General features: G+C 40.5%; 2 protein-coding genes across 4 annotated transcripts in view; one reads left to right on the top strand and one right to left on the bottom strand.

Annotated features, from left to right (window-relative positions):
• The window catches only part of npc1 (Niemann-Pick disease, type C1), a 36,373-nt gene extending 16,082 nt beyond the window's left edge, over positions 1 to 20,291 (top strand). For all 3 annotated transcript variants that reach the window (XM_041190485.1, XM_041190488.1, XM_041190486.1), the window contains exons 9-25: positions 596 to 822; positions 2,495 to 2,595; positions 5,496 to 5,598; positions 5,739 to 5,928; positions 6,426 to 6,608; positions 6,700 to 6,814; positions 7,388 to 7,515; positions 8,033 to 8,164; positions 9,848 to 9,937; positions 10,023 to 10,213; positions 11,051 to 11,166; positions 11,756 to 11,885; positions 13,096 to 13,296; positions 17,234 to 17,465; positions 18,135 to 18,248; positions 18,601 to 18,763; positions 19,848 to 20,291. In XM_041190485.1, the coding sequence (XP_041046419.1) occupies positions 596 to 822; positions 2,495 to 2,595; positions 5,496 to 5,598; positions 5,739 to 5,928; positions 6,426 to 6,608; positions 6,700 to 6,814; positions 7,388 to 7,515; positions 8,033 to 8,164; positions 9,848 to 9,937; positions 10,023 to 10,213; positions 11,051 to 11,166; positions 11,756 to 11,885; positions 13,096 to 13,296; positions 17,234 to 17,465; positions 18,135 to 18,248; positions 18,601 to 18,763; positions 19,848 to 19,927 (2,496 nt within the window). In that variant the 3' untranslated portion in view covers positions 19,928 to 20,291. The remainder of the gene's footprint in view (positions 1 to 595; positions 823 to 2,494; positions 2,596 to 5,495; positions 5,599 to 5,738; positions 5,929 to 6,425; positions 6,609 to 6,699; positions 6,815 to 7,387; positions 7,516 to 8,032; positions 8,165 to 9,847; positions 9,938 to 10,022; positions 10,214 to 11,050; positions 11,167 to 11,755; positions 11,886 to 13,095; positions 13,297 to 17,233; positions 17,466 to 18,134; positions 18,249 to 18,600; positions 18,764 to 19,847) is intronic.
• rmc1 (regulator of MON1-CCZ1) overlaps positions 20,196 to 23,798 on the bottom strand; it is an 86,560-nt gene continuing 82,957 nt past the window's right edge. The window contains exon 20 of the mRNA XM_041190489.1: positions 20,196 to 20,407. Within this exon, the coding sequence (XP_041046423.1) occupies positions 20,328 to 20,407 (80 nt within the window). The 3' untranslated portion in view covers positions 20,196 to 20,327. The remainder of the gene's footprint in view (positions 20,408 to 23,798) is intronic.

A 23,798-nucleotide genomic window follows, 5' to 3' on the forward strand; every position in this document is an offset into this window, starting at 1 on the left:
AAAGAGTTGAAATATAAGCTGGTTTAAGGTGTGTGTGGGGGGGGGGCGGAGAGATAGAGAGACAAAGAGGTGGAGGGGGGAGTGGGGTGTGTGGTTGTAGGGACAAACAAGCAGTGATAGAAGCAGATCATCAAAAGATGTCAACGACAATAGTACAATAGAACACATAGGTGTTAAAATTAAAGTTGGTGATATTATCTAAACGAATGTGCTAATTAAGAATGGATGGTAGGGCACTCAAGGTATAGCTCTAGTGGGTTTTTTTTATATATATATATATATATATATATATAATGGAAATAGGTGGGAAAAGGAAAATCTTTATAATTTATTGGAAAAAAAAAGGGAAGGGGGAAACAGAAAGGGGATGGGGATGGGGGAGGGAGCTTACGACCTAAAGTTGTTGAATTCAATATTCAGTCCTCTTCTCCGCCGATGCTGCCAGACCTGCTGAGTTTTTCCAGGTAATTCTGTTTTTGTTTTGGATTTCCAGCATCCGCAGTTTTTTTGTTTTTATCTCAGGTGTAACTTGAAGCTTGACTTCACTGAAAACAGCACTGTTCCCAATTTAACACCAAGTATCTTGGATTTTTAGGTACTGGATTTGCAGGATGCTATTCAAGATTTGGAAGCTTATTACGAGAATGAAACTGTGAAGCTGCAGGACATCTGCTTGACACCTTTGGCTCCATATAACAATAACTGTACCATCTTGAGTGTCTTAAACTACTTCCAAAACAGTCATGCTGCCCTTGATCATTCTGTTGGTGATGACTTTTACGTGTATGCTGACTACCATAGCCACTTCCTGTATTGCACTAGGTAGGTCACCACTGACTCGGGGCTGGACATTCCTTGCACTCCAGAATTTGTCTCCTTCCATAACTTAGAGCTCTCCCTCAACCCTTGTTCCAAGATTTTTGAATATATTGTACTTTAGTTGATGGGCTTTAAAATTGCCAAACTATGAGATTTAAGGTAAAATATACTGGCAAGATTGGAACTGAGGATATGGATTTTGGACTCTGGAAGAACCAGAGGAGAGATGCTTTTTACCAGGCTTTTGTTCTAAGCTGTGCTGAATGCAAGCTGATGGGAGCTGATTTGGAAACCTTCAAAAAGAACTTGAAAGGAGAGAAATGTACAGAACCATGGGATAAAGCAGAACTGTGGAACTATTCCAAAAAGCCAGCATAATTAGATGAATAACCTCATGCTGTACAGTTCAAAAATCTATCCTGGATCACTAAATTTTCTTGCCTAGTAAATAAGATTTGAAACATCCCAATCGTTTGTTCAAGAGCAGCACATTTCTATATTTGAAGTGGATCCTACCCAAGGGATCCTTGTGTAACTTAAATGGGTCTTTGGGCTATAAAAGGCTGGGCTGTGTAATCCAAGGAACAGGCTAAATTGTACTCTTCTTACAGGATGTCAGTGTCCAATTGTACCCACTGTTTGGGTCATGGATTTATTTGCTGCTTCATTTAGTTCTTAACGCTGTTATCTCTCCATACAATACTTTGATTTCTTAAATTTCCGATTTCTAAATTTCCTAGCTCAACTGCATCCTCTGTAACCATTTAGTAACACGTTTGTTATGTTTCAATGCTCTCTTAGGCTACAAAAATTATTGCTATTCTCTATACAGATGCTCCTAGAGCTCATTGGTTACAAAGGGCTCAAATTTGAACAGCAAAGTATGGCCACACCTAGTCTAATTCCAAACTAGATACATGCCATCTGGTCTGGAAATATGGTATTTGGCCCCTTTAGCTTATCCAACATTTATTCCACAGACTTAGACACTGCTATATAATTTTCAACTCCTTCCAACTTCACTGGTATTCCTTTAGTGCTTACTAGTAAAGGCACATTTTTCCATGAGAGAATTTTTGTTCCAAGCCATTTGGGGTGGAGGGTGTTGGTGCAAAACTTTCATACACTAGTGGATTTCCTGTGGTGACAGGGTGAATCACAGTGCAGAACAGGCTCTTCAGCCCATCGAGTCTGCACCGACACGTGAGAAACCCCTGACCTACCTACCTAATCCCATTTACCAGCACTTGACTCATTGCCTTGAATGTTATGACTTGTCAAGTGCTCATCCAGGTACTTTTTAAAGGATGTGAGGCAACCCACCTCTACTGCCCTCCCAGGCAGTGCATTCCAGACCGTCACCACCCTCTGGGTAAAAAAAGTTTTTTTCCTCACATTCATTCCTTCCCTCCCCACCCCCCAAACTTCCTGCCCCTCACCTTGAACATGCCTCCTTGTAACTGACCCTTCAACTAAGGGGAACAGCTGCTCCCTGTCCATGCCCCTCAGTTCATGGTGGTATTGGTTTGTAGCTGTGGTTTAAAGTTGCTTGCTTCAATTTGGTATGACTACAAATATTAATTTTCAGTTTCCTGCCAGGTGTCAATATTAAGATCCAAATCTGAACTCCTTGATTGCAATTCTGATCAGTCCTAAATTATTTTGTTTAAAACAGGGCTCCAGCTTCACTGAATGATACAACTATGCTCCATGATCCCTGCTTGGGCACATTTGGTGGACCAGTTTTTCCTTGGCTGGTTCTAGGAGGATATAATGGTAAGCAAGATTTAGTGCTGCAGTAACAAATCGTTTCAGAGCCTCACCTAATATACAGAGGTGCAATGTATTTAAAGGTTTAATTCTTGCTTGCCATTGAAACCTTCAATTAGCAGGCAACCATTGCAGCCAACTCTGCTAGCAAATCTTTTACTCATTCATGGGACTTGGGCATTGCTGGCTAGGACACCATTTATTGCCCTTAAGGTGGTAATGAGCTGCCACCTTGAACTACTGCAGTCCATGTGGTGTAGATACATCCACAATGCTGTTAGGGAGAGAGCTGCAGGATTTTGACCCAGTAACAGTGAATGGTGATATTTCCAAGTCAGGATGGTGTGGCTTGGAGGGAAACTTACAGGTGGTGGTGTTCCCATGTATCTGCTGCCCTTCACCTTCTAGAATTTGGTGGTCATAGGTTTGGAAGATGCTGTCTAAGGAACCTTGGTGAGGTCTTGCAGTGCATCTTGTAGATGGTACACACTGCTGCCACTGCATTGGTGTAAGGAGTGAATGTTTGTGGATGGAATGCCAATCAAGCAGGCTGCTTTGTCCTGGGTAGTGTCAAGCTTGAGTAGTGTTGGAGCTGCATTCATCCAGTCAAGTGGAGAATATTCTATCATGCTCCTGACTTGTGCTGTGTAGATGGTGGACAGGCTTTGGGGAATCAGGTGAGTTACTCACTGCAGGGTTCCTAGCCTCTGACTTGCTCTTGTAGCCACCATATTTAGATGGCTAGTTCAGTTTCTTGTCCATGGTAACCCCAGGATGTTAGTGAGGATTCAGTGATGGGCATGCGAATGTTATGGGGCAATGGTTAGATTCTCTTGTTGGAGAGGGTTATTGGTGGATGCCAAACTGAGTGTCAGTGAGCAGGTTATTGCTAAGGAAGTGCCACTTGATAGCACTCAAACCTTCCATCACTTTACTGATGATCAAACACTTTACTGATGATCAAAAGTAGAATGACGGGTGATAATTGGCCAGGTTAATTTATCTGGCTTTGTGTACAGGACAGGTGGGCAGTTTTCCACATTGCCAGATAGATGCTGTGGTCCCCCCAAAAGTAGGAAATTAGATGAACTAGGCAATTTTTTTATATTCATGGGATCTGGTGTTGCTGGCATTATTGCCCATCCCTAAATGCCCTTGGAAGGTGCCTGGAACCACTGAAGTTCTTATGTTGTAGGAACACCCACAGTGCTGTTGGAGTTCCAGGATTTTTGACTTGACAGTGAAAGACTGAAAATAATTCCAAGCTAGGATAATGTGATTTGGAGGGAAATTTGCAGGTGATGGTCCCATGCATCTGTCCTCCTAGGCGGTACAGGTTGCTGGTTTGGAAGGTGCTGTCAAAGGAGCCTTGAGTTGCTGCCATCTTGTAGATGGTACAGAATGGTGGATGTGAATATTTATTGTTTAGGTGCAGTGCCAATCAAGTGGGCTAGATGGTGTCAAGCTACTTGGTGTTGGCGCTGCACTCATCTGGGCAAGTGGAGAGTATTCCATCACATTCCTGACTTGTGCCTTGCAGATGGTGGGACAAGCCTTGGTTGGGATGAGTTACACTGCAGAAATTCCCAGCCTCTGACCTCTTTAGCCACTGTATTTATATGGCTGGTCAAGTTCCATTTCTGGTCAATGGTAACCCCTGGGATGTGTTGATTATGGGGTATTCAGTGGTAATGACATTGAATGTCAAGAGACATGGTGGGTCCTTTCTTGGACTTCTTTGCCTGGCACTTAAGTGGTAGACATTTGTACCATACATCAGCCCAAGCCTGAAATATTGTCCAGGCCTTGTTGCAGATGGATAGATACTGCTTCAACATCTGAGGAGTCTCAAACATCCAACTTCTGACCTTCTAATGGAGGGAAGGTCACTGATTCAGCTGAAGATATATGGGCCAAGTACTACCCTGAGGAACTCTGCAGCTATATCCTAGGACTGATGACCTCTAGTAATCACTCTTTTCCATTTTGTTGGGTATGCATCTAGCCAGTGGAGAGCTTTCCTTGATTCCCAATGACTCAGTTTTTGTTAGGGCTCCTTGATGCCACACTCAGTCAAATGCTGCCTTGGTGTCAAGGGCAGTCCTTCTCAGCTCAACTCTAGAATTGGCTCTTTTGTCCAGCATGGATTGGACCAAGGCTGCAATCAGGTCAGGAGCTGAGTGGCCCTGGCAGAACCCAAACTGATTCAGTGAATCTTTGGTTGAAGGATTATTAGCCAACACTCGATCAGTTCTTCAAAACGTGTCTCAACATTTTTGGCTAATTATGCAGAACTCCCTCTCTGCTGCATTGAAGCGTTGCTCTGGATTGTATACTTCAATCCCACAATAGGTTGAACATATGCCTGACTCCAAAGGTGAGCTATGACTTGAACCACTCTGGCTCTATTCACCATTTTGGCAGGGGATCACTTCATAATTGGGAATTTTAGTTTACAAACAATATTGTCTGGGGGGTGGTGAGAAATTAAGCCATCCATTAACTAGCAGGATCAAGTAAATGGGTATGGAGCAGTTTGGATTTGTCTGTATGTTGTTGCCTAGTTTAAACACAGTTTCCTACTTCTGCTTATGAGCTCACTAATTTCCTGTCCATCTGAAATGAACAAGCCAAGATCACAAGCTCGCTGGTGAACCAGTATGCATCTAGGTCATGGCATTTGTATTGTATTTACCAATGAATTCAGGATTTGTAGGGATAAAGGAAAATTGTACTTACTGAAATTGCATGTTAAATGCATTCTCCTACCCAACTACCTGCTTCAAATGGGAACAGAAGCACTCTCTGCATTTACTTTATGGATGTGGGGGGGTGGGGAAATGAACAATTGATTGACATGTTGGAAACTAATTTGACATGTAACGTTAATGATTTTTGACCCATAGGGGATGATTATAACAATGCCACAGCACTGGTGATCACTTTCCCTGTAAATAATTATCACAATGACACTGAGAAATTGAACAAAGCTTTGGCTTGGGAGAAGGTGTAAGTATTCCTTTTTTTTGCATTCTAGTCAACTTCCATTAGACTAAACCAGGAGATGCTATCTTGGCTAAAGATTGATTTAGATTTGTTTCTAGTTTTGTAAAAACACTAGATGATTGTCTTTTCTTTTTCTTCTCCAGATTTATTGATTTTCTGAAAAATTATAATGACTCCAACTTGACCATTAAATTCTCTGCTGAACGGAGCATTGAAGACGAGATAAATCGCGAGAGTAACAGTGACATCATCACAATTATCATTAGCTATGCTGTCATGTTCTTGTACATCTCCATTTCCCTGGGGCACATCAAGAGCTGCTGGACTTTCATGGTGGGTGTAGCTGGAATGTACTATTTAGTGGCTTCTTTGAGAAGTGGAATATTGTTTCAATAGAAGCTTTATCTCCTGGGGGTGGAGGAAAGATTAACCAAGCCACTAAGCAAAAAACACTGGGCATTAAGTGAGGGCTTGTACAATAAAGACATAGAACACTGGTAATGAACAAAGGCTTGGTTCTGGATTTATATTGTTGTTATGGAACCAAGATTGGGAAACTGCCTTAACTATAAATAGTCACCATGTTCACTTTTCTATCAGGAAACCAAAAATTGAGTTTAAAAGTTACATTGGTCCTCTGAGCTAAGAACTAGAAGTTTAGACCTAGATACTTTAAAGTTTTTAAGATTGGAAAATTGAAAATTAACAAATATTTAGCTGAAGTATAAACTGTTCTATAATGGTGCATATGTATTCAGCAAGGCTTGAGTATTGCATAATTGCTTTGTCAATGTTTTTGCTTTTTATATTGCAATCTCTCTTGTTTATAGGTAGACTCTAAGATTTCTCTGGGAGTTGCTGGTATTGTGATTGTCCTGAGTTCGGTGGCCTGTTCTCTTGGGATTTTCAGTTATGCTGGTATCCCCCTCACACTGATTGTGATTGAAGTCATCCCCTTTTTGGTGTTGGCAGTTGGTGTGGACAACATCTTTATCATCGTTCAGACATTTCGGGTATTGATACAATTTTCTTGCATTGCAATGTGTTTTCACCTGTATTCACTTGATTGTATGCATGAAGTTCAATTGCTGTCTTCCCATCTAGAGAGACAAACGTTTACAGAATGAATCACTCGACCATCAGATTGGCAGAGTTCTGGGGGAAGTAGCACCAAGTATATTCCTTTCATCCTTCTCGGAGACTGTGGCATTCTTTCTGGGTATGTTGTACTGGTAAATTGAAGTTAATTGGGGATTGGGCGGAGGAGGAAATGCTGCAGAGGTTTGATCTTGTAGTTGACACAAGATCTAAAAGTGTAATTCAAAATACAAACGGGTTAGCTTGCAAATACAATTGTTCAAGATTGACTTGAAATGTGCCTTAATATTTCCAGTCACCGCCTCCATTGGAGCAGTGAAGGTGCATGTAGGAGGGAAAAGAAATGGAAGGATATCAATTTAAGGGCAGTGAAGTAAATGAGAAAAGCAAAATATACTGCAGATGCTGGAAATCTGAAACAAAAACAAAAATAGTTGGAAAAACTCAGCAGGTCTGACAGGAGGGAATACAGCTAATGTTGAGAGTCCATATGACTCTTCATCAGTTTTGCTGAGTCATACGGACTCAACGTTAACGGTGTCCCTCTCCGCAGATGCTGTCAGACCTGCTGAGTTTTTCCAGCTATTTTTGTTTTTTGAAGTAAATGAGATGTTCATTGGGAGCTGAAGAGCTATTTGGAGCTTGAAAACCTGCTCTGACCTTTTTTATAATATAGATTTAACTTTATTTTTAGGTTCTTTATCAACAATGCCAGCCGTTCGCACCTTCTCCCTTTTTGCAGCAATGGCTGTATTCATAGATTTTATACTCCAGATAACCTGCTTTGTAAGTCTCTTTGGGCTGGATGTTCAGCGACAAGAGGTGAGTCTCCATATTGGAATGGGCTCCATCTGATTTGGGCAGCTTCCTACCTTCTGCCCTCCTCAGCTTTGAATGAGACAAAATTCTTGTCCATAACCTGACTGGCACCAAATTCTATTCACCATCTTCATTTGTTTACAATGGCTCCCAGTATAGCAACATTAATTCTCAACCATATATGTGCAAATCCCTGCATGCCTTGTCTCTCCCTATCTCTCTCTCTCTCTCTCTCTCTCTCTCTCCTCTGGCCCTACAACCTCCAGTCTCCTCCAATTCTGACCACTTGTACGTTTTTATTTTCCATCCCCACCCCCACAAATTTCTATTGCTCCATCATTGGCAGCCAAACCTTCAGTTGCTAAGGCTGTTTTCCTACTTAATCTCTCCCCCGCCCTTCTATGCTACCCCTCAAGATGTTCCTTTTTGAAGTTTTTGTCACCCGTTCAGAAATCATTTTTTTGTGGCTTGGTGTCAAAGCTCGGGTGCTACATTATACACTCTCTCTCATTGCTTGCAGAGTAATCGTATGGATATCGTGTGTTGTGTGAAACAAGAAAAAGTTAGTAGTCATTCAGAAGAATGCCTCTTCAGAGGTTTCAAACATATATATGCACCCTTTTTATTATCAAACTGGGTGAGGCCCACTGTGGTAAGTATTGCGATCCCATATGGACTTTTTGAAGAGCTCTAACAACAGATTAGTTGTCATATTCTTAAATTTCAGGAATGTAAAATGTTTTACATGTGAGGATGGGTGTTAAATATTTTTGGGAATATGGTGGTGGTCTGTGAAGGCTGTGTAATTAAACTGGTGGAAGGTTAGTAAAGAGCTTATTTGTGGGAGCAGAGATGAAGGGTAAAGACGTTCGATGCACGTATTTGTAATGAGACTATGATGAAGTTGAATGTACAAGTAAATAGGTTGGATTTTAAAATTTGCATTAGGTGATGGGTAAGGACTTTTTGGAGTATAGGGACAAGGGACTTTTACAATTTACAAAGTTTTCCTAGGTAAACAAGGGAAGGTTATTAAACTTGACCTGAAAGTGGAGGCAATAGGCAGATAACGATTTCAATTTTTCTGAAAAATTCAGTTCAGAGGTGCTTACAACTGCCATTTAAGATCAAGGAGGAAGAGAATATTTAAGGAAAGATGTTTAGTTGAATTGTTGGCTGTGGGGGAGAGCTGAAAGCTGAAACCAGCTCAGTACTGAAGTTGTGAATTTGAAGAAGCCATCCAGTTTCAAGCCAGAGAAGTCTGTTTCTGAACTTGGTTTATTTCCACAGCAGAGTGGAAGAGAGTCATGTGCTATACTTTTTTTAATTAAAGCAGCAGCAGTTTTGTCTTGGGCAATATTGCTGAACTTTTATGGTTAAAAATCAATGGGAGCTGTTGCCAAGTAGTTTGTGTCTTCTGACTAACTGGATTTTTGGGACTGTTTTAACTGATTTTAAACTTATGTGCCTCAGTTTTTATCTTGATTTTAAGATTGTGTTTTTTGGATTAGTAGTTTTCCCTTTTTCAAAATAGTTATGATCAATAAGAAGTTTCCCTCTGGAATTTGGCTTGCTCAGCAAATGTCAGCTGTGGTCATAACATTTATCAAAAGTTACAGAACAAGCTAATGATCCTTGACTTAACTAATTTCAAATATATCCTCGGCTTAAATCCATTTGTGGGATTCCCAGAAGTAGCAGCCTTAAATTTAAGGCACAAGTGGATAAAGCTGTTTGAAGTTTTCTAACAAGTTTCTAGATGTAGTAATGACTAAATTAAAATTTGGAGTTTGGGCTCCATACTATAGGAAGGATTCTTTCCATTGCATAAAGGAGGAAAATATTGTTTATTACATGGGTGGAGTCATTTGTAATAGCCTGAAATAGTTTGAATGACTAAGTAATGTATAAGAATTTGAGTTGATGTTGAATGTAAACAGAGGCTTTCTTTCATAAGATAAAGGCAAAATACTGCAGATGCTAGAAATCAGCAACAAAAACAAAGTGCTGGAAAATCTCAGCAGGTCTGACAGCATCTGTGGAGAGAAAGACAGTTAACATTTCAAGCCCATATGACCTGTCTTTCTCTCCACAGATGCTGTCAGACCTGCTGAGCTTTTCCAGCACTTTGTTTTTGTTGCCTCTGGCTCATAATTGTGTGGCCCAGATGAAGGCTGCCTTTATTCTAACCCTACCTGCCTGTTGGTAATATGAATTCCTATCTTGCATAGTTGATTCTCAATTTATTGGAGTATATTCATATTTCAGGCTTGTATTCTGATCATTGTGTCCATAGCTACTTGCACAGAACCTAAATTTTACTTTTGTTCCACAGATATCTGTGTTTGTTGGTCTCCTGTCATTTAGTATTGCAGTACTAAACAAAGTTGAGATTGGGTTAAATCAGAGTTATTCAATGCCAGATGTAAGTACAAACTGAGATTCACTGTTTTTGTTCAACTGCTGTGGTTGTACATTTCTGATACCATGGGATTATTTTCCCTTCCCAGGACTCGTATGTGTTGCACTACTTTGAATCGATGGCAGAGTACTTGCATGCAGGCCCTCCTGTCTACTTTGTGATTGAAGAAGGACATAATTACACTTCTTTGGAAGGACAGAATATAGTCTGTGGCGGTGTTGGCTGTAACAATGATTCACTTGTCCAACAAATTTATACCGCTGCTCTGCTGGACAACTAGTAAGTTCCATCAGGAGCACCATAGTACTTTGACTCCTTACCAAGTCTGTGATTGTTTTCCTTGATGGTCATTACCAGTCATGCTGTCCCTCTATGTCCAGCAAATGACACCATTTAACAGTGTCTTTAAAGGCACTGATTCAGATTTAGCTGTGCACTTGTCAATTTAACATGTTTGATTTTGGGCAAAGTCCACAGAGGGACATTTCAGGCAGCTTCACTCAAAGGGTTTTACTGCCTGCCAAACATAGTGGACATATGGGATTCTACAAATTCCCACTATGTACAGGGGAGACTATTTTCTGGATTATTGAAAGATCTAATTTAGCACAAGTTTTGGCTCACTATTCAAGAGGAGAACACCTCATTGGTTACTAGAAATATTCTGGCCTTGGGTTGCACTAATCTGTTTCATCCTTTCATTTCATATTCATTGGAGTTTTCAAAACTAACCCAATAAACAGTGTATTGATAACTGACATTACTGAAGTCTTCAGTACCATTCTAGTAAATCTCCTTTGCACACCCCCAAAAGCTATGTCTTCCTGAAGTTTGGTAGAATTTGATTTCCATCTAGGGCCTGACCAGAAGATTGTGTAATTTCACTTTTATATGCATGTCCCCACTCCATTTAGAAAATGGGAACCCAGGAACTCCATGCTTTCCAGACACAATGGACTGAATGGCTTCCTGTGATCAAAAAAAAAGTGATTTGGATAAATGTCCTTATGAACTTCTGCCATCTTCAAGGTTTTCCACAACTTTTATAGATGACTTGTGCTGTTGTTGGGTGCAGTGTGGTTTTTTAACTGCTTCTGTAACTTAAATTTCCTTCAGTACAAGAATTGGTTTCCCACCATCATCATGGATCGATGATTACTTTGACTGGGTGAAGCCACAATCAACCTGCTGCAGAGTCTACAATACTTCAGAGAAGTTCTGCAATGCATCAGGTGACATTGCACTTTTCCAGTTTTGAGCCCATGAGCGGGGCATAATGCAATTTGATAGGGTAGATAGAAACTATAACATCTAGTAGGACAGCCTAGAATAACAAAAATTTGGAGCATGACCACTTTGGGTGGGTGGTGGTGGTTAAATGTCAGGAGGCACTTCACACAGGGTAATGCAAATCAAACTTGCTCTAATGCCTCCCCCAAAAAACAGGCTGGAAATCAATTGAAAATTATAAAACTGAATTGTAGATTTTCATTAGGGATTTTCAAACACCCCAGGTGGGTAAATGGAGTTGAGGTTATCAGCTATGATCTAAATGAATGGCAGAACTGGCTTGAGGGGTGAATGGCTTCATGCTGGTCTGCCCCAAAACATGTTCTCTAACAGATCATTGGATTGGGAACAAGTTTCTGGAACCTTAGCTAAGGTTTCTGTTCTGATGCTATTTTGGATGCAATGACCCAGGGTTGTTTAACTTGATGCTCACTCCTCAGGTCAGGTGGAAAGATGAGGATTCCACCCAAAGTTCAAAAGCTTCCTGAAAAGGAGAAAAACCTAACTTTTGCTCTTTCTATGCTCTTGTAGTTGTTAATTCATCATGTGTTCACTGCCGTCCATTGACTAGAGAGGGAAAACAAAGGCCTTATGGAGAAGACTTCATGACTTTTCTTCCCATGTTTCTGTCTGATAATCCAAGCCCAAAATGTGGCAAAGGGTAAGGAACTACAATCCTTGAACTCTAGCAAAATTAAGGAGCTTGGATTTAGTCACTTGAGCAGGGTCATTTCCATTATCTATATATTCTAAGCCTGCAAACCTACTATGAAAAAAATCATTAGCTTTGAAACTTTTGTCAAATCCATGAGTACTGTTTTTTAAATGTTGGAAGCCTAGGTACTGTTGTCTTTTGAATCCACTTGTATTTGAATAACACCTACTTGAGCAGATTGAGACACTTTCAAGTTTTGAGAGCTGCATTTCACCGTAGAACAGACTCATTGCATTGTGTCTTGACACTGCTACGCAACATGAGGACACTGGAAGGAGAAAGCTGACTGCTATTTGGGCAAGCTTAATGCAAAAACATTGAACTTTTATACCCTATTGAGAGTACATCTTGTTCCTTAGAAGCTAAGTATTGCTCTAATTTCAAATTTGGTGGATTTATCCACTTACGGCATTGATTGATTAACATAAAATCAGGTGCAGTGTTGTAGCTGCTTCAAGGTTTGGATGCACAAGGCAATAAATGCTTATGTTACACTCCCAGGGAATCTGTTAGCTGAAGCATTTTGTTCCCATATGCAGCAAGAACTGGACAACATTTGGGCTTGGGTTGATGTGTGATATGTTTGCATGAAGTGCCAGCCAAGTGCCAAGAGAATCTCCCCCTGACATTCAATAGCATTAACATCAATGTGTACTCTCCTCAACACCATCCAGCACACAGCCTGCCTGACTGGTACCCCCCCATCCACCACCTTATCTCTTTTTCCCTGACAAGAGAATTTTGTGCTGAATGTACTTTGACTGATTTCCTTTAACTTGCAACACAAGTTGTCCTTTTGATTCTATTGGCCAACTTAAAACTATCTCTGCCTTGCCGATTCCTGTTTTGAGATATTATTGCTTCATAGTGGTCTTGCCTTCTCCCCATCCTCATTCCTAATGGCAAAATATTCAACGCCTGCATCTAACGTGAGCTATATGTACTTCATGACCTCTCTCCCAAAGTATTGGTTTTAGTGTTATGGTAGGTTCCCTATTTCAAATTGACTGCTTGACGTTGAATATTTCCCCTCTTGAATATTTTCCCTTTTTTTTGGAGTCATGGCCAGTTTGTACTGAAATTAGAACATTTGAGAAGACTACACCTTTCCTGTTATAGAAAACTAATGCTAGCTAACTTTCTATTCCCTCTGTAGGGGCCATGCAGCATACGGCTCTGCAGTGAATCTGCTTGAGAACAATACAGCTGTGGGAGCCACTTATTTTATGACTTATCACACAGTGCTGAAAACATCTGCTGACTTCATTGCTGCTGCTGAGAGTGCACGTATTTTGGCTGAAAACATAACTGAATCCATGAACATTTCTCACAAAGGCTATCGTGTCTTTCCATACAGGTAACTATAACCATTTGCTCCGATAGCAGAAACACAATCTCCTGGTAAGAGCAGGAATTTATAAAACGAGCAGTAGATTGCTGTATATATCAAAAGGCCTTCCAGATCAGTAGTGAGTCTGGTCACTTTTTTTCCTGTTCTTTTCATTACAGTGATCTTGTAAATTAGTTTCTGATCCCTTTTTGAAGTTTGTAGCAAGCCACGAAGCAACATGTGATCAGCATAGTTTCATCTAATACCTTGGGAAATAGCTGTGAAAACGTACCAGGAATCATGGAGTGTTTTGTGGCATTTAAGCCATTGAGGAGCTAAATGGGCAATTGTTGCATCTTCTGTGTAAGCTGAGGAAGATCAACAAAGCAGATGAGTGAATCTGGGTATGAAGGATATTCTTGGATTTGTTAGACGAAGCACTTCCCCACCTGAGGGTAGTGAATCTTTGGAAGTCTCTATCCCAAAGGGCTGTGGAAACTCAATCACTGAGCATAGACTCAGACATCTACAGCACAGAAGGAGGCCATTTGGCACAAAGTGTCCATGACAGCTAACAAAGATCTGACTACACTAATCCCATTTTCCTGCGTTTGCTCCATAGCCCTGGAGGCTATGGCAATGCAAGTGAATATCTAAATACTACAATGTTTGAGTTTCTGACTTGACCACACTTCCAGGCAGTGAGTTCCAGATGCCCACCACCCTCTGGGTGAGAATTTCTCCTCCACTCCCCTCTTAGATTTAAGGTAGAAGGCTATGCCCCCGGGTTATTGACCCCTCTACTAATGGAAACAGTGCCCTCCTATCCACCTTTATCTGTCCCTCAATCTTATGCCTCTTATCAGGTTCCCCCTTGACCTTCACTGCTCCAAGGAAAACAAACCCAGCCTATCTAATCTTTTCTCATAGCTCAAACTCTCCAGCCCTGGCAGCATCCTGATAAATCTCCTCTGCACCCTCTTCAGTGCAATCACATCCTTCCTATAATATGGTGACCAGAACTGCACACAGTACTCTAGTTGTGGCCTAACCAGCGTTTTATACAGTTCCAGCATAACCTCCCTACTCTTGTATTCTATGCTTCAGCTAATAATGGTAAGTATCCCATATGCCTTCTTGACCACCTTCAGGCATCTGTGGATATGCACACCAAGGTCCCTCTGATCCTCAGTACTTTCCAGGGCCCTACCATTCGGTGTAACCCCTTGCCTTGCTAGCCCTCCCCAAGTGCATTACCTCACTTTTTTCCAGGTTGAATTCCATTTGCTACTGCTCTGATCAGTCCATTGATATCATCCTGCTGTTTACAGGTATCCTCACTATTTACCACCCTACCAATTGTCATCCACAAACTTCTTGATCAAAGCCCCTACATTTAAGTCCAAATCACTTATGTACACCACAAACAGCAAGGACCCCAGCACTGAGCCGTGCAGAACCCCACTGGAAAGACTTCCAGTCACAGAAACATCCCTGTACTATCACCCTCTGCTTCCTGCCTCTCAGCCAGTTTTGGATCCAACGTGCCACTTTGCCTTGGATCCCATGGGCTCTTACTTTCTTGACCAGTCTGTCATGAGGAACCTTATCAAGAGTCTTGCTAAAGTCCATGTAGACCACATCAAATGCATTACCCTCATCAACACTCCTGGTTACTTACTCAAATTCAGTCAAATTTGTTAAACATAACTTTCCCTTAACAAATCCACACAAACTATCCCTGATTAATCTGTCTCAGAGTACAGAATATTTCTAGTAACTTCCCCACCACAGGTTAGACCTGTAATTTCCTGGTCTATCCCTTTTTTTAATAATAGGACAATGTTAGCAGTCCCCTAATCTTCTGGCACTTCACCTGTAGCCAGAGGATTTAAGAATTACTGCCAGGGCACCTGATATCTCTTCCCTTGCCTCCCTCAACAGCCTGGGATACATCTCATCTGGGCCTGTGGATTTATCCAGTTTTAAGGCTGCTAAACCTGCTTGTACCTCGCCCCTCTCTCTCTCTGTTAATTTCCTCCTAATATTTCAGTCCTCTACCCTGATGTCTATATCTGCATCATCCTTTTTCCACTGTGGAGACTGACTCAAAGTATTCATTCAGGATTGTACCCATGTCTTCCAGGTCCCCACACATTACCTCTATGGTCCCTAATTGGCCCTACTCTTTCCCTGGTTGTTATCTTGCTCTTAATATATTTTAAAAAACCCTTTGGGTTTTCCGTTATTCTACCTACCAATGCTTTCTCATGACTCTCTTGGCTTTCCTAATTTCCTTTTTTAAATTCCCCTCTGCACATTTTACACTCTCCTCTGAGGACTCTGCATCAAGTCCTCAGTACCTGCCATAAGCTTTTTAATTTTTTGATCCTAACTTTTCTGTCCCTTGATGTCCAGGGTTCTCCAGACTTGGTTTCTAACCCCCCCCCCCCTCCCCCCCGTCATTACGGGAACATATTTTAAGTGTGTTCAAGACAAAAATTGATAGATTCCCAGATATTAATGATTTTAAGGGATATGGAGTGTTTGGGTAGATCAGCCATGATCTAGTTGAATGGCAGAGTGGGCCAAGGGGTTGAATGGTTTATCCTGCTCTTATGTTCCTGTGTCACGTGAAGCTATAGACCTGGCAAATGTGGAGGCAGGTAGGTGGGAGATGAAAACCAGGATATTGTCATGGTAAGGGGTGGGTTCTGGGGCAAAGGCACAAGACGGTAATTGACCCAGTCAAGGAACCTGACTACAACAGAAGTCTCAGCTTAAGATGTATGTTGCTGAAACTCGGGGGAAAGAATACCCCAGCTAGCTGTGGGAGTTGGCTTGAAATAAATTGTGAAGAAGACATACCTATCACTTAAGTAGGCTGCAAAGGTGAATGTGCTCATTTGTCAGGTCTTCACTCAATGTGGTAAAATGTGAAGTAGTCAATTTCTGGCAAAAAAGCATATCCAAATGGTGAGCAATTTGCAGAGTGCAGATTGAGGGTGTTCCAGTGCATGCACTGCAAAAGGCTAGTTTGCAAGTAATTGGGAAAGCTGCTGAGGGGAATTGAATAGAAAAGTAGGGATGTTATGCTTCAGCTATACAGAGCACTAGTGAGACCACATCTGGAGTATTATGTACAGTATTGGTCTCACTAAACAGAAGAGAAATGCATTAGAAGCAGTTAAAGAAGGTTTACTGGACTAATAACCAGAATGGGTGGGTTGTTTTATGTGGAGAGGATGTTTCCTCTTGTGGGAGAATCTAGAAATAGGGGGGGTCACTCTTTAAAACTGAGGGGTTGAGACATATTTTTTTCAGGGTTACAAGTGTTTGGAATTCAAAGGAAGTGGAAACAGAGCCACTGACTATTTTTAAGACAGAGCTAGATAGATTCTTGATTTAACAAGAGGGTGAAAGGATATGAGTTAAGTGAGAGGTTACAGCCAGATCCGCCATGATTTATTGAATGATGGAGAAGGCTCAAGGGCTGAGTGACCTGCTGCCCCTAGTTCATTTGTATGTTGAGGAGGGGAAAATTGTTGGATATAGGCAGAGAAACATCAGGGAGATGTAGGCTTAGTATTGAATAAAGGGGAGGAGACTTCTTGAATAGACCAGTTGGGCTAGATTCTGTATTATTGAGTAACCTAACTTTGCCAGGGCTCCACTCCCTTGTATTTTAGCACCTGTCCACCCTCCCTAACAAAAGAGTTTTGTGATGTTATTGTATTATCTAACTTTTTTTTAATTGAGTTGTCAGAAATGTTAACTACTGTTTGTGCCGAATGACTGAAGTCTCAATGTGCTTCCAGTTTTTCCTGTTTTTTAACCTTGAGTATTTTATTCTGGCCTGAAATTGTCATGTTTACTTACATCTTTAAATTTCCAGCCCATGCTCTTGGGAATCTTGTTTAGCAAATGGCACATAGTAATACTAGATTATTCTGTTTGTTTACAGTGTGTTTTATGTATTTTATGAACAATACTTTACCATTGTGAAAGACACAATTTTCAACATCTGCATGTCACTGGGAGCTGTATTTGTTGTGACTACAATCCTGCTGGGCTGTGAAGTCTGGTCTGCTGTGATCGTCTGCATCACTATTTCTATGATAATCACAAACATGTTTGGAGTTATGTGGTTGTGGAACATCAGCCTTAATGCAGTCTCATTAGTAAACCTGGTTATGGTAAGTGGATTACTTGATTTACAAGCTGCTCCAGATAAAAGCTATTTAGTATTTTGAGTGAAATGTCCAAATGAAGCCATTTTCAACTTGCAGGCTTTTCCCAATGCCTGGAGCTAGTAACTTCAATAATAGCTGACAGCTGTCAGAAACAAGAGTACCTTCTTTTTTGTCGTGATCTTTAACACTAAATTCTGAGTAGTTGATCATCCATGCTGATGGCTTTTTTAAGTACTTGATCCCATTGAGTCATAATACAGCATTCTGAATCTTGTACTCCACTATTATTGCTTTAATCTTATCTGCCATGGTAGATTGAATGCTATATGTAAACTTGCTGTAACTCATCTTGCCGGCACTTGTGTGGGCAAGTGTAAGCTTTTTTTTTTTTACCTTTTTTTTCCACTCTGTTTTTGCTCCTCTTCAACCAGTTTCTAATGTGCAGTTCAACAAACTTTCACACTTCTAGCCTACTCTGGTCAGTCATTGGGCTTCTGTATTCGCACCATCTTAGGAGTGGAAAACTTATTATGGGTGTTTCTCAGTACTAAGTACATTTTCTAGTAGAGTTTGAATGCTCACTATCTTGTTAGCTGAAGAAATATTGGGCTTGGTCTTACAATCTGGGACAATAGAATGGATATTTGACATTGACGTTTTATTTCCTTGTAGTGTTGTGGTATTTCGGTTGAGTTCTGTAGCCATATTGTTCGTGCATTTTCTGTCAGTTTGAAGAAAACCAGGGTGCAGCGTGCTGAGGAAGCACTAGCAAATATGGGTAGTTCGGTGAGTAAATTTAATGTGATATCTGTCAAGGATACATTACTTTTAACTTTAATTCAGTGAATTTGCATTTGGAACTTTCATCCTAAGAATAAGAGGATTTGTCTGAAATCTTAATCTTGCATAAATTAAAAATCCCCTCATGGATGTGTTGGCAAGGCCAGTATTTGTTGCCTATCTAACAGTTCTTGAGAAAGTAGTGGTGAGCCACTGCCTTGAACTGCTGCAGTCAATCTGTAAGGATTAGCTTGGCTCACCATGGGATCTTCAACATTGGCAGCAGCTCCAAGTACTGGAGCTGTCCTGTTCCAGCACTTGTCAAACTGAACTTCACAATTTTCTCCTCTTCTCCTAGGTATTTAGTGGCATCACACTGACTAAGTTTGGAGGTATTGTGGTCCTGGCATTTTCCAAATCCCAGATTTTCCAGATCTTCTACTTCAGGATGTACTTGGCAATTGTGCTTTTGGGAGCTGCTCATGGCCTCATTTTCCTTCCAGTATTACTAAGTTACATAGGTAAGATTCAAGTTGTAGCACAACAATCTGGCTGTCACTGATCATTTTAACTTTGGTTAAAGGAGAAAATTCTTGCACTGGTCTTAACAGCATTTAAAACATAGCTTAATGAATAATTATCTATTCACCTTTCTCAACACTATTCTTGAGACTTATGTAAGCTAAAGTGCAGCATCTTGCCCTGTGCAGAATGTTGCTGGCATAAGTAAAGTTTATGTAAACTAGGGTCATTTCCTGAAATAGATAGGTAACTATGCAGTTGCAAATGACAACTTCGACATCTATTGAACTAAAGATAATGATAGACATTAACAGGCTGGAATGGCAGACACAATGTAGAGAAATGTGAAATGATTCATTTTATACTACCTCTTAAATCTTGCCAAAATGTATGAATTAAGGAAATATATGAACAGAAGGACCTTCAACATGTAAACAAATCATTGAAGGTGCATGGCAGGTTAAAAGTGGTTAGTGTACAGGATCCTGGGCTTTATAGTTGGGGGCATAACACTAGGTTGGCCTCAAGTGGAGTATGTCTCCAATTCTGAGAACCACACTTTAAGAACAAAGGGAAGCATCTAGGGAAGAGTTCTGGTTCATGAACAGATTGAGTATCTCTTTTTTCCAATAAAGATGTCTGGATAAGAATTGGAGAGAATCTCCTCCATTTAAAGCTATGGAGACTGGAACCAGTTAGAAGGGGTGAATTGTTCTTATTCTACATATGTACATACGCTATTAGAGTGAACATTTGCCTGATCGCACCTAGCCTGTACATGAGTCTAGTTTCCATGAGTAAATTGCAGGTCACATTAAACCCCATTCACAGCAGCTGAAAATCAGCTATGCTCTAGCGTTAGTTAGACCACTTCATGAACAGATATGCAAGATGTGGGGAAATAATTTGATAGATGCTCACAACCCCAAGCCTTGTCCTCCAGTTGATAATACATGTTACCAACTCTAGCCATTGTTGGTTTTCTCAAATCAAACTAGAATTTATAATCTAAATTCAACCATTTCTAGAACATTTTAGGTTGGAGATTTTATACTGTCTGAATTGTTTACTCAATTTATTTAGGACCACCCTTGAACAAAGGAAAAGTTTCTGCACTGCACAACCTCTACAAGAACACTGAACAGGAGAGACTGTTGAAATAAACCAACATTGACCAAGAACTTCAGCATCAAAGACTAACTAATGCATCCTAAATGATGATATTCAAAGGATTTTGCACTTTAATGCAGAAATTGTGGCATTCTGTACCCTGGAAATCAGCTAGTTTGCTACAGCACAAGTTATTTAAGGACTGTCCAGTTTTATTGGATTAGTAATATCTTAACTGGTAGTTCAGTCAAAGTGAATCTATAAAACTGAATGCAAGATTTTCTCTTTCCAGTTGACCTGTTGAAGAATGACACTGGGAAGTGACACTAATACATATTTTTAATACATGCCAAAATCATGTAGATAATTTTTATGGTCCTTTTTATATGCACATTAATAAAAGTTTCTAGACATTCAGTAACTGGTGCATTGCTTTGTGTGCAAGTCCTGAGTTCATACAGCCATCGGTGTCAGAAGTGCTTGTTCACCAAAAAGGCTTTTGAAATGGGTGACATGTTCTTCACAGTGCTCTCCTGAAATTAAAACAACCCACAATGTAAAGAATGTGACCTGGGATTAGACTCAAGGTAAAATGAATTATTGTAGTACTAGTGCAATTTCATTAGGAATCTCTCAAACCCCCAACAACTAAACATTGGGGGAGGGGGGGGTGCCATAAACTCAACATTTTGCTACCTAAATTTAATTTTTACTGTACAACTTTTAGCTATCTAGTTAATGTCTTGTACTTTTGAAACTTGAATTAATAAGTCACAATGCTGCATAAGGTAAAGCAAAAGATGTGTAATTGGTGAATGAACAGTGACATTTCAGCTCAGCCTCTAGACCTTTTAAACCAGTTCCTCTCAGTTTAGATTTCAAATCGTTAATAGAAACCTACTAAAACATTTTAATTGATCAACTTTACATTTTTCATACTATGGGGTGGGGGAAGATAGTATAAAAGCAAAAGAGAAATGCTATGAAGCATTGTACTGTTTGGCTGCTACAACCTAATGTGACACCCACTAAAGGAAAAACCTATTGAATAGTGCCATAGGATCTTGAAGGACAGATGGGACCATGTTTCCAGAACAAAGTAGAATTTGGGTCCCAATATTGATATTCTATATTGAAACCAGCGTGAGGCAAGTTCAGAGTTCAAAGCTGGCTAGCTGAGTCTGAGCCGACTGCATCTGGAGAGAATAAGTGACATCACAGGGAAACTGGGTTCTCTTTTGTCTTTTATGTAAGGTTTGATTAGTAAAGTTTACAAGCAGTAAAGCTTAAAGTAGTGGGGGTTTTAATAAATTAACAAAATTAAGATGGCAGGGTAGATGATCTTGCAACTGCAAGATGTGGGAGCTCCTGGATGCAAGTGAGACCTAGAGCAAACTTGTCTGTGGTTGGAGGAACTTTGGTTCAGTCAGAGCTGGAGGCTGAGCTATAAAAATGTTAGTGGGCAGTCACAGCCCTTAGGGTAGGGTCTTCTGATTTTGGTCAGGGACAGGAGGGTGTGACTGCAAGTGAGACAGATAAGGTGGCAGTGAAGGAGCCTTGCCTCTGCAATTGTCCAACAGGTGAGAGATTCTTGCAACTTGTATGGATGAAAGCAGGGGCTGCAGGATGGATGAGCAAACTGACCGTGATACAGGAAGCCATTAGAGTATGGGGAGTTAAGAGGAATGTAGTGATAGTAGGGTAGCCAATTATCTGCAACTGAGAGGAGTCTAGATGGCTGTGTTGCCTGCCTGGTGCCGGGGTTTAGAACATGTTGGCTGGAGAGGATCCAGTGGTTATGGCCCATGTAGCTACTAATGACATGAGCAGCTAGGGGCTAAATTAAAGTAGAACCTCAAAGGTAATCTCTAGATTACTACCTGAGCAAATGGAGCCACACACTTACTCTCCTATCTGATGTGTGGGAGAAATGGGTTTAGGTTCATGAGGCACTGGGACCAGAGTTTAAATCTCTACCACCCCAGTTATACAACTTGCCAGAACACGGAGTGAGAGGAAAGAGGAAGTGTGATAAATTAGAGAAGGCAAGATAGTAAAAAAAATGATCAGGGGGTAGCAGGAAGGGACTGTAAAAATAAAATAGGAAAAAGAACTAAAGGCTCGATGCACATAGCAGTCTTAACAAATTTGACAAAATCTACATGATCAAAACCTTGAATTTGAATGTTCAAAGGTACATGATATTCAGGAAGCTAGGGAAAAGGGAGAGGTAGTTAAGAATGACAAATATTAATTAGTGTTAGCAGGAAAGATCTGGAGAGACAGCCTCTACAGGAGGTACAGGAACAGAGGGACCTCTGTATACATACATAGGTCATTGAAGATGGCAGGGCATGTTGAGAGAGCAATTAATAAAGCATTTAGTATCTTGGACATTGAGTACAAGAGTAAGTTGAACTTGTATGACACTAGTTAGGCCTCATCTGGAGTACTGTATCCAGTTCTGGGTGCCATACTTGAAGGACATGAAGGTACTGGAGAGAGTACAAAGGAGATTCACAATGATTCCAGGGATAAACAACTAGCTATGAGGATAGATTGGAGAGGTTGGGACTTTTTTTTCCTTGGAGAAGAGAAGGCTGAGAGGAGACTTGATAGAGGTATTCAAGATCCTGAGGGGTGTGGACAAGGTAAATAGTAGGAAACTGTTCCCATTCAAGAGAACATCAAGAACTAGAGGGCACGGATTCAAAATAATTGGCAAAAGGAGTAAATGTGATGAGGAAAGACTATTTTCACCCAGAGGGTGGTTTGGGAATATGGTAGTGGAGGCAGTTTTGATCGAGGTATTCAAAAGGGAATTGGCTTGCTACCTGAAAAGAGTATGTGCAAGGTTACAAGGATAAGGCAGGGGTGTGAGACTAGGTGGAATGCTCTCAGCAAGCCAGTGCAGACTTGATGGGCCAAATGGCTCCTTCTGCATTGTAAAAATCTGTGATAGTACAATAGAGAAAGATGACCTGTTCTGGAGATCAGTATATGGAATCACTTTGAGTTAAAATGAGAAATTGTGAAGGTAAGAAGTTATTGGAAATGGATTATAGGCTCCCTAGCAGTAACCACCCTGTAGGACAGGGTAGACAGGAAGAAATATTGGGAGTTTGTGAAAAGATCCAGTGATAATCATAGATGATTCCAATCTACATTGATATGTCCAAATTGAAATAAAATAGATAGCCTAGGTGAGGAATTCACGTTTTGGGTCAGTTTCTTAGAACAGCATGCTCTAGAGCCAACCAGAGAGCAGGCTATTGTAGTAATGTGCAATGAGACAGGATTAATTAATAAACTCAGTGAAGGCAATGGGCATGTGTTTGAATTTTACATTCATTTTGAGGGAGAGGACTGGATCTAAGACTAATGTTTTAAATTTAAAAAAAGGTAATTATGAGGGCATGAGACAGAGCTAGATAAAATGAACTGGGAGATTAAGTTAAGGGATAAGTCAGTAGAGATGCAGTGACAGACATTTAAGGATTTCAGAATACCCATATATTCTAGCGAGACAACTCCAGGATGCACCATCTGTGACTAAGGAAGTTAAAGGTATTACAATCTGCAAAGATGAGGCAGGTCAGAAGATTGTACAGAATATGAAGAACAGCAAAGAATAACAAAGAGCTGTTAGAGTACAAGAGAAAGCTGGTAGAAAGAGTTTCTAGACATATTTGAAAAAAGTGAGTGTTGATTCTTTAAACTGTGTGTCTGGGAATTAATGATGCAAAATAAGGAAATGGCAGATGAACTCAACAGATTTTGCATCGGTCTTCACTGTAGAGGATACAAATAACTGTAAATGAGGTGGTGAAAGGGAGGGAGGAACTTAAAACCATTACAATCACCAGGGAAATGGTACTGAAAATTATTAGAACTAAAAGCTGACAAATCCTAGGGGTCTGATGG

The sequence above is a fragment of the Carcharodon carcharias genome, chromosome 6, assembly GCF_017639515.1.
Source record: "Carcharodon carcharias isolate sCarCar2 chromosome 6, sCarCar2.pri, whole genome shotgun sequence".
In the NCBI taxonomy this organism is placed as follows: Eukaryota; Metazoa; Chordata; class Chondrichthyes; order Lamniformes; family Lamnidae; genus Carcharodon; species Carcharodon carcharias.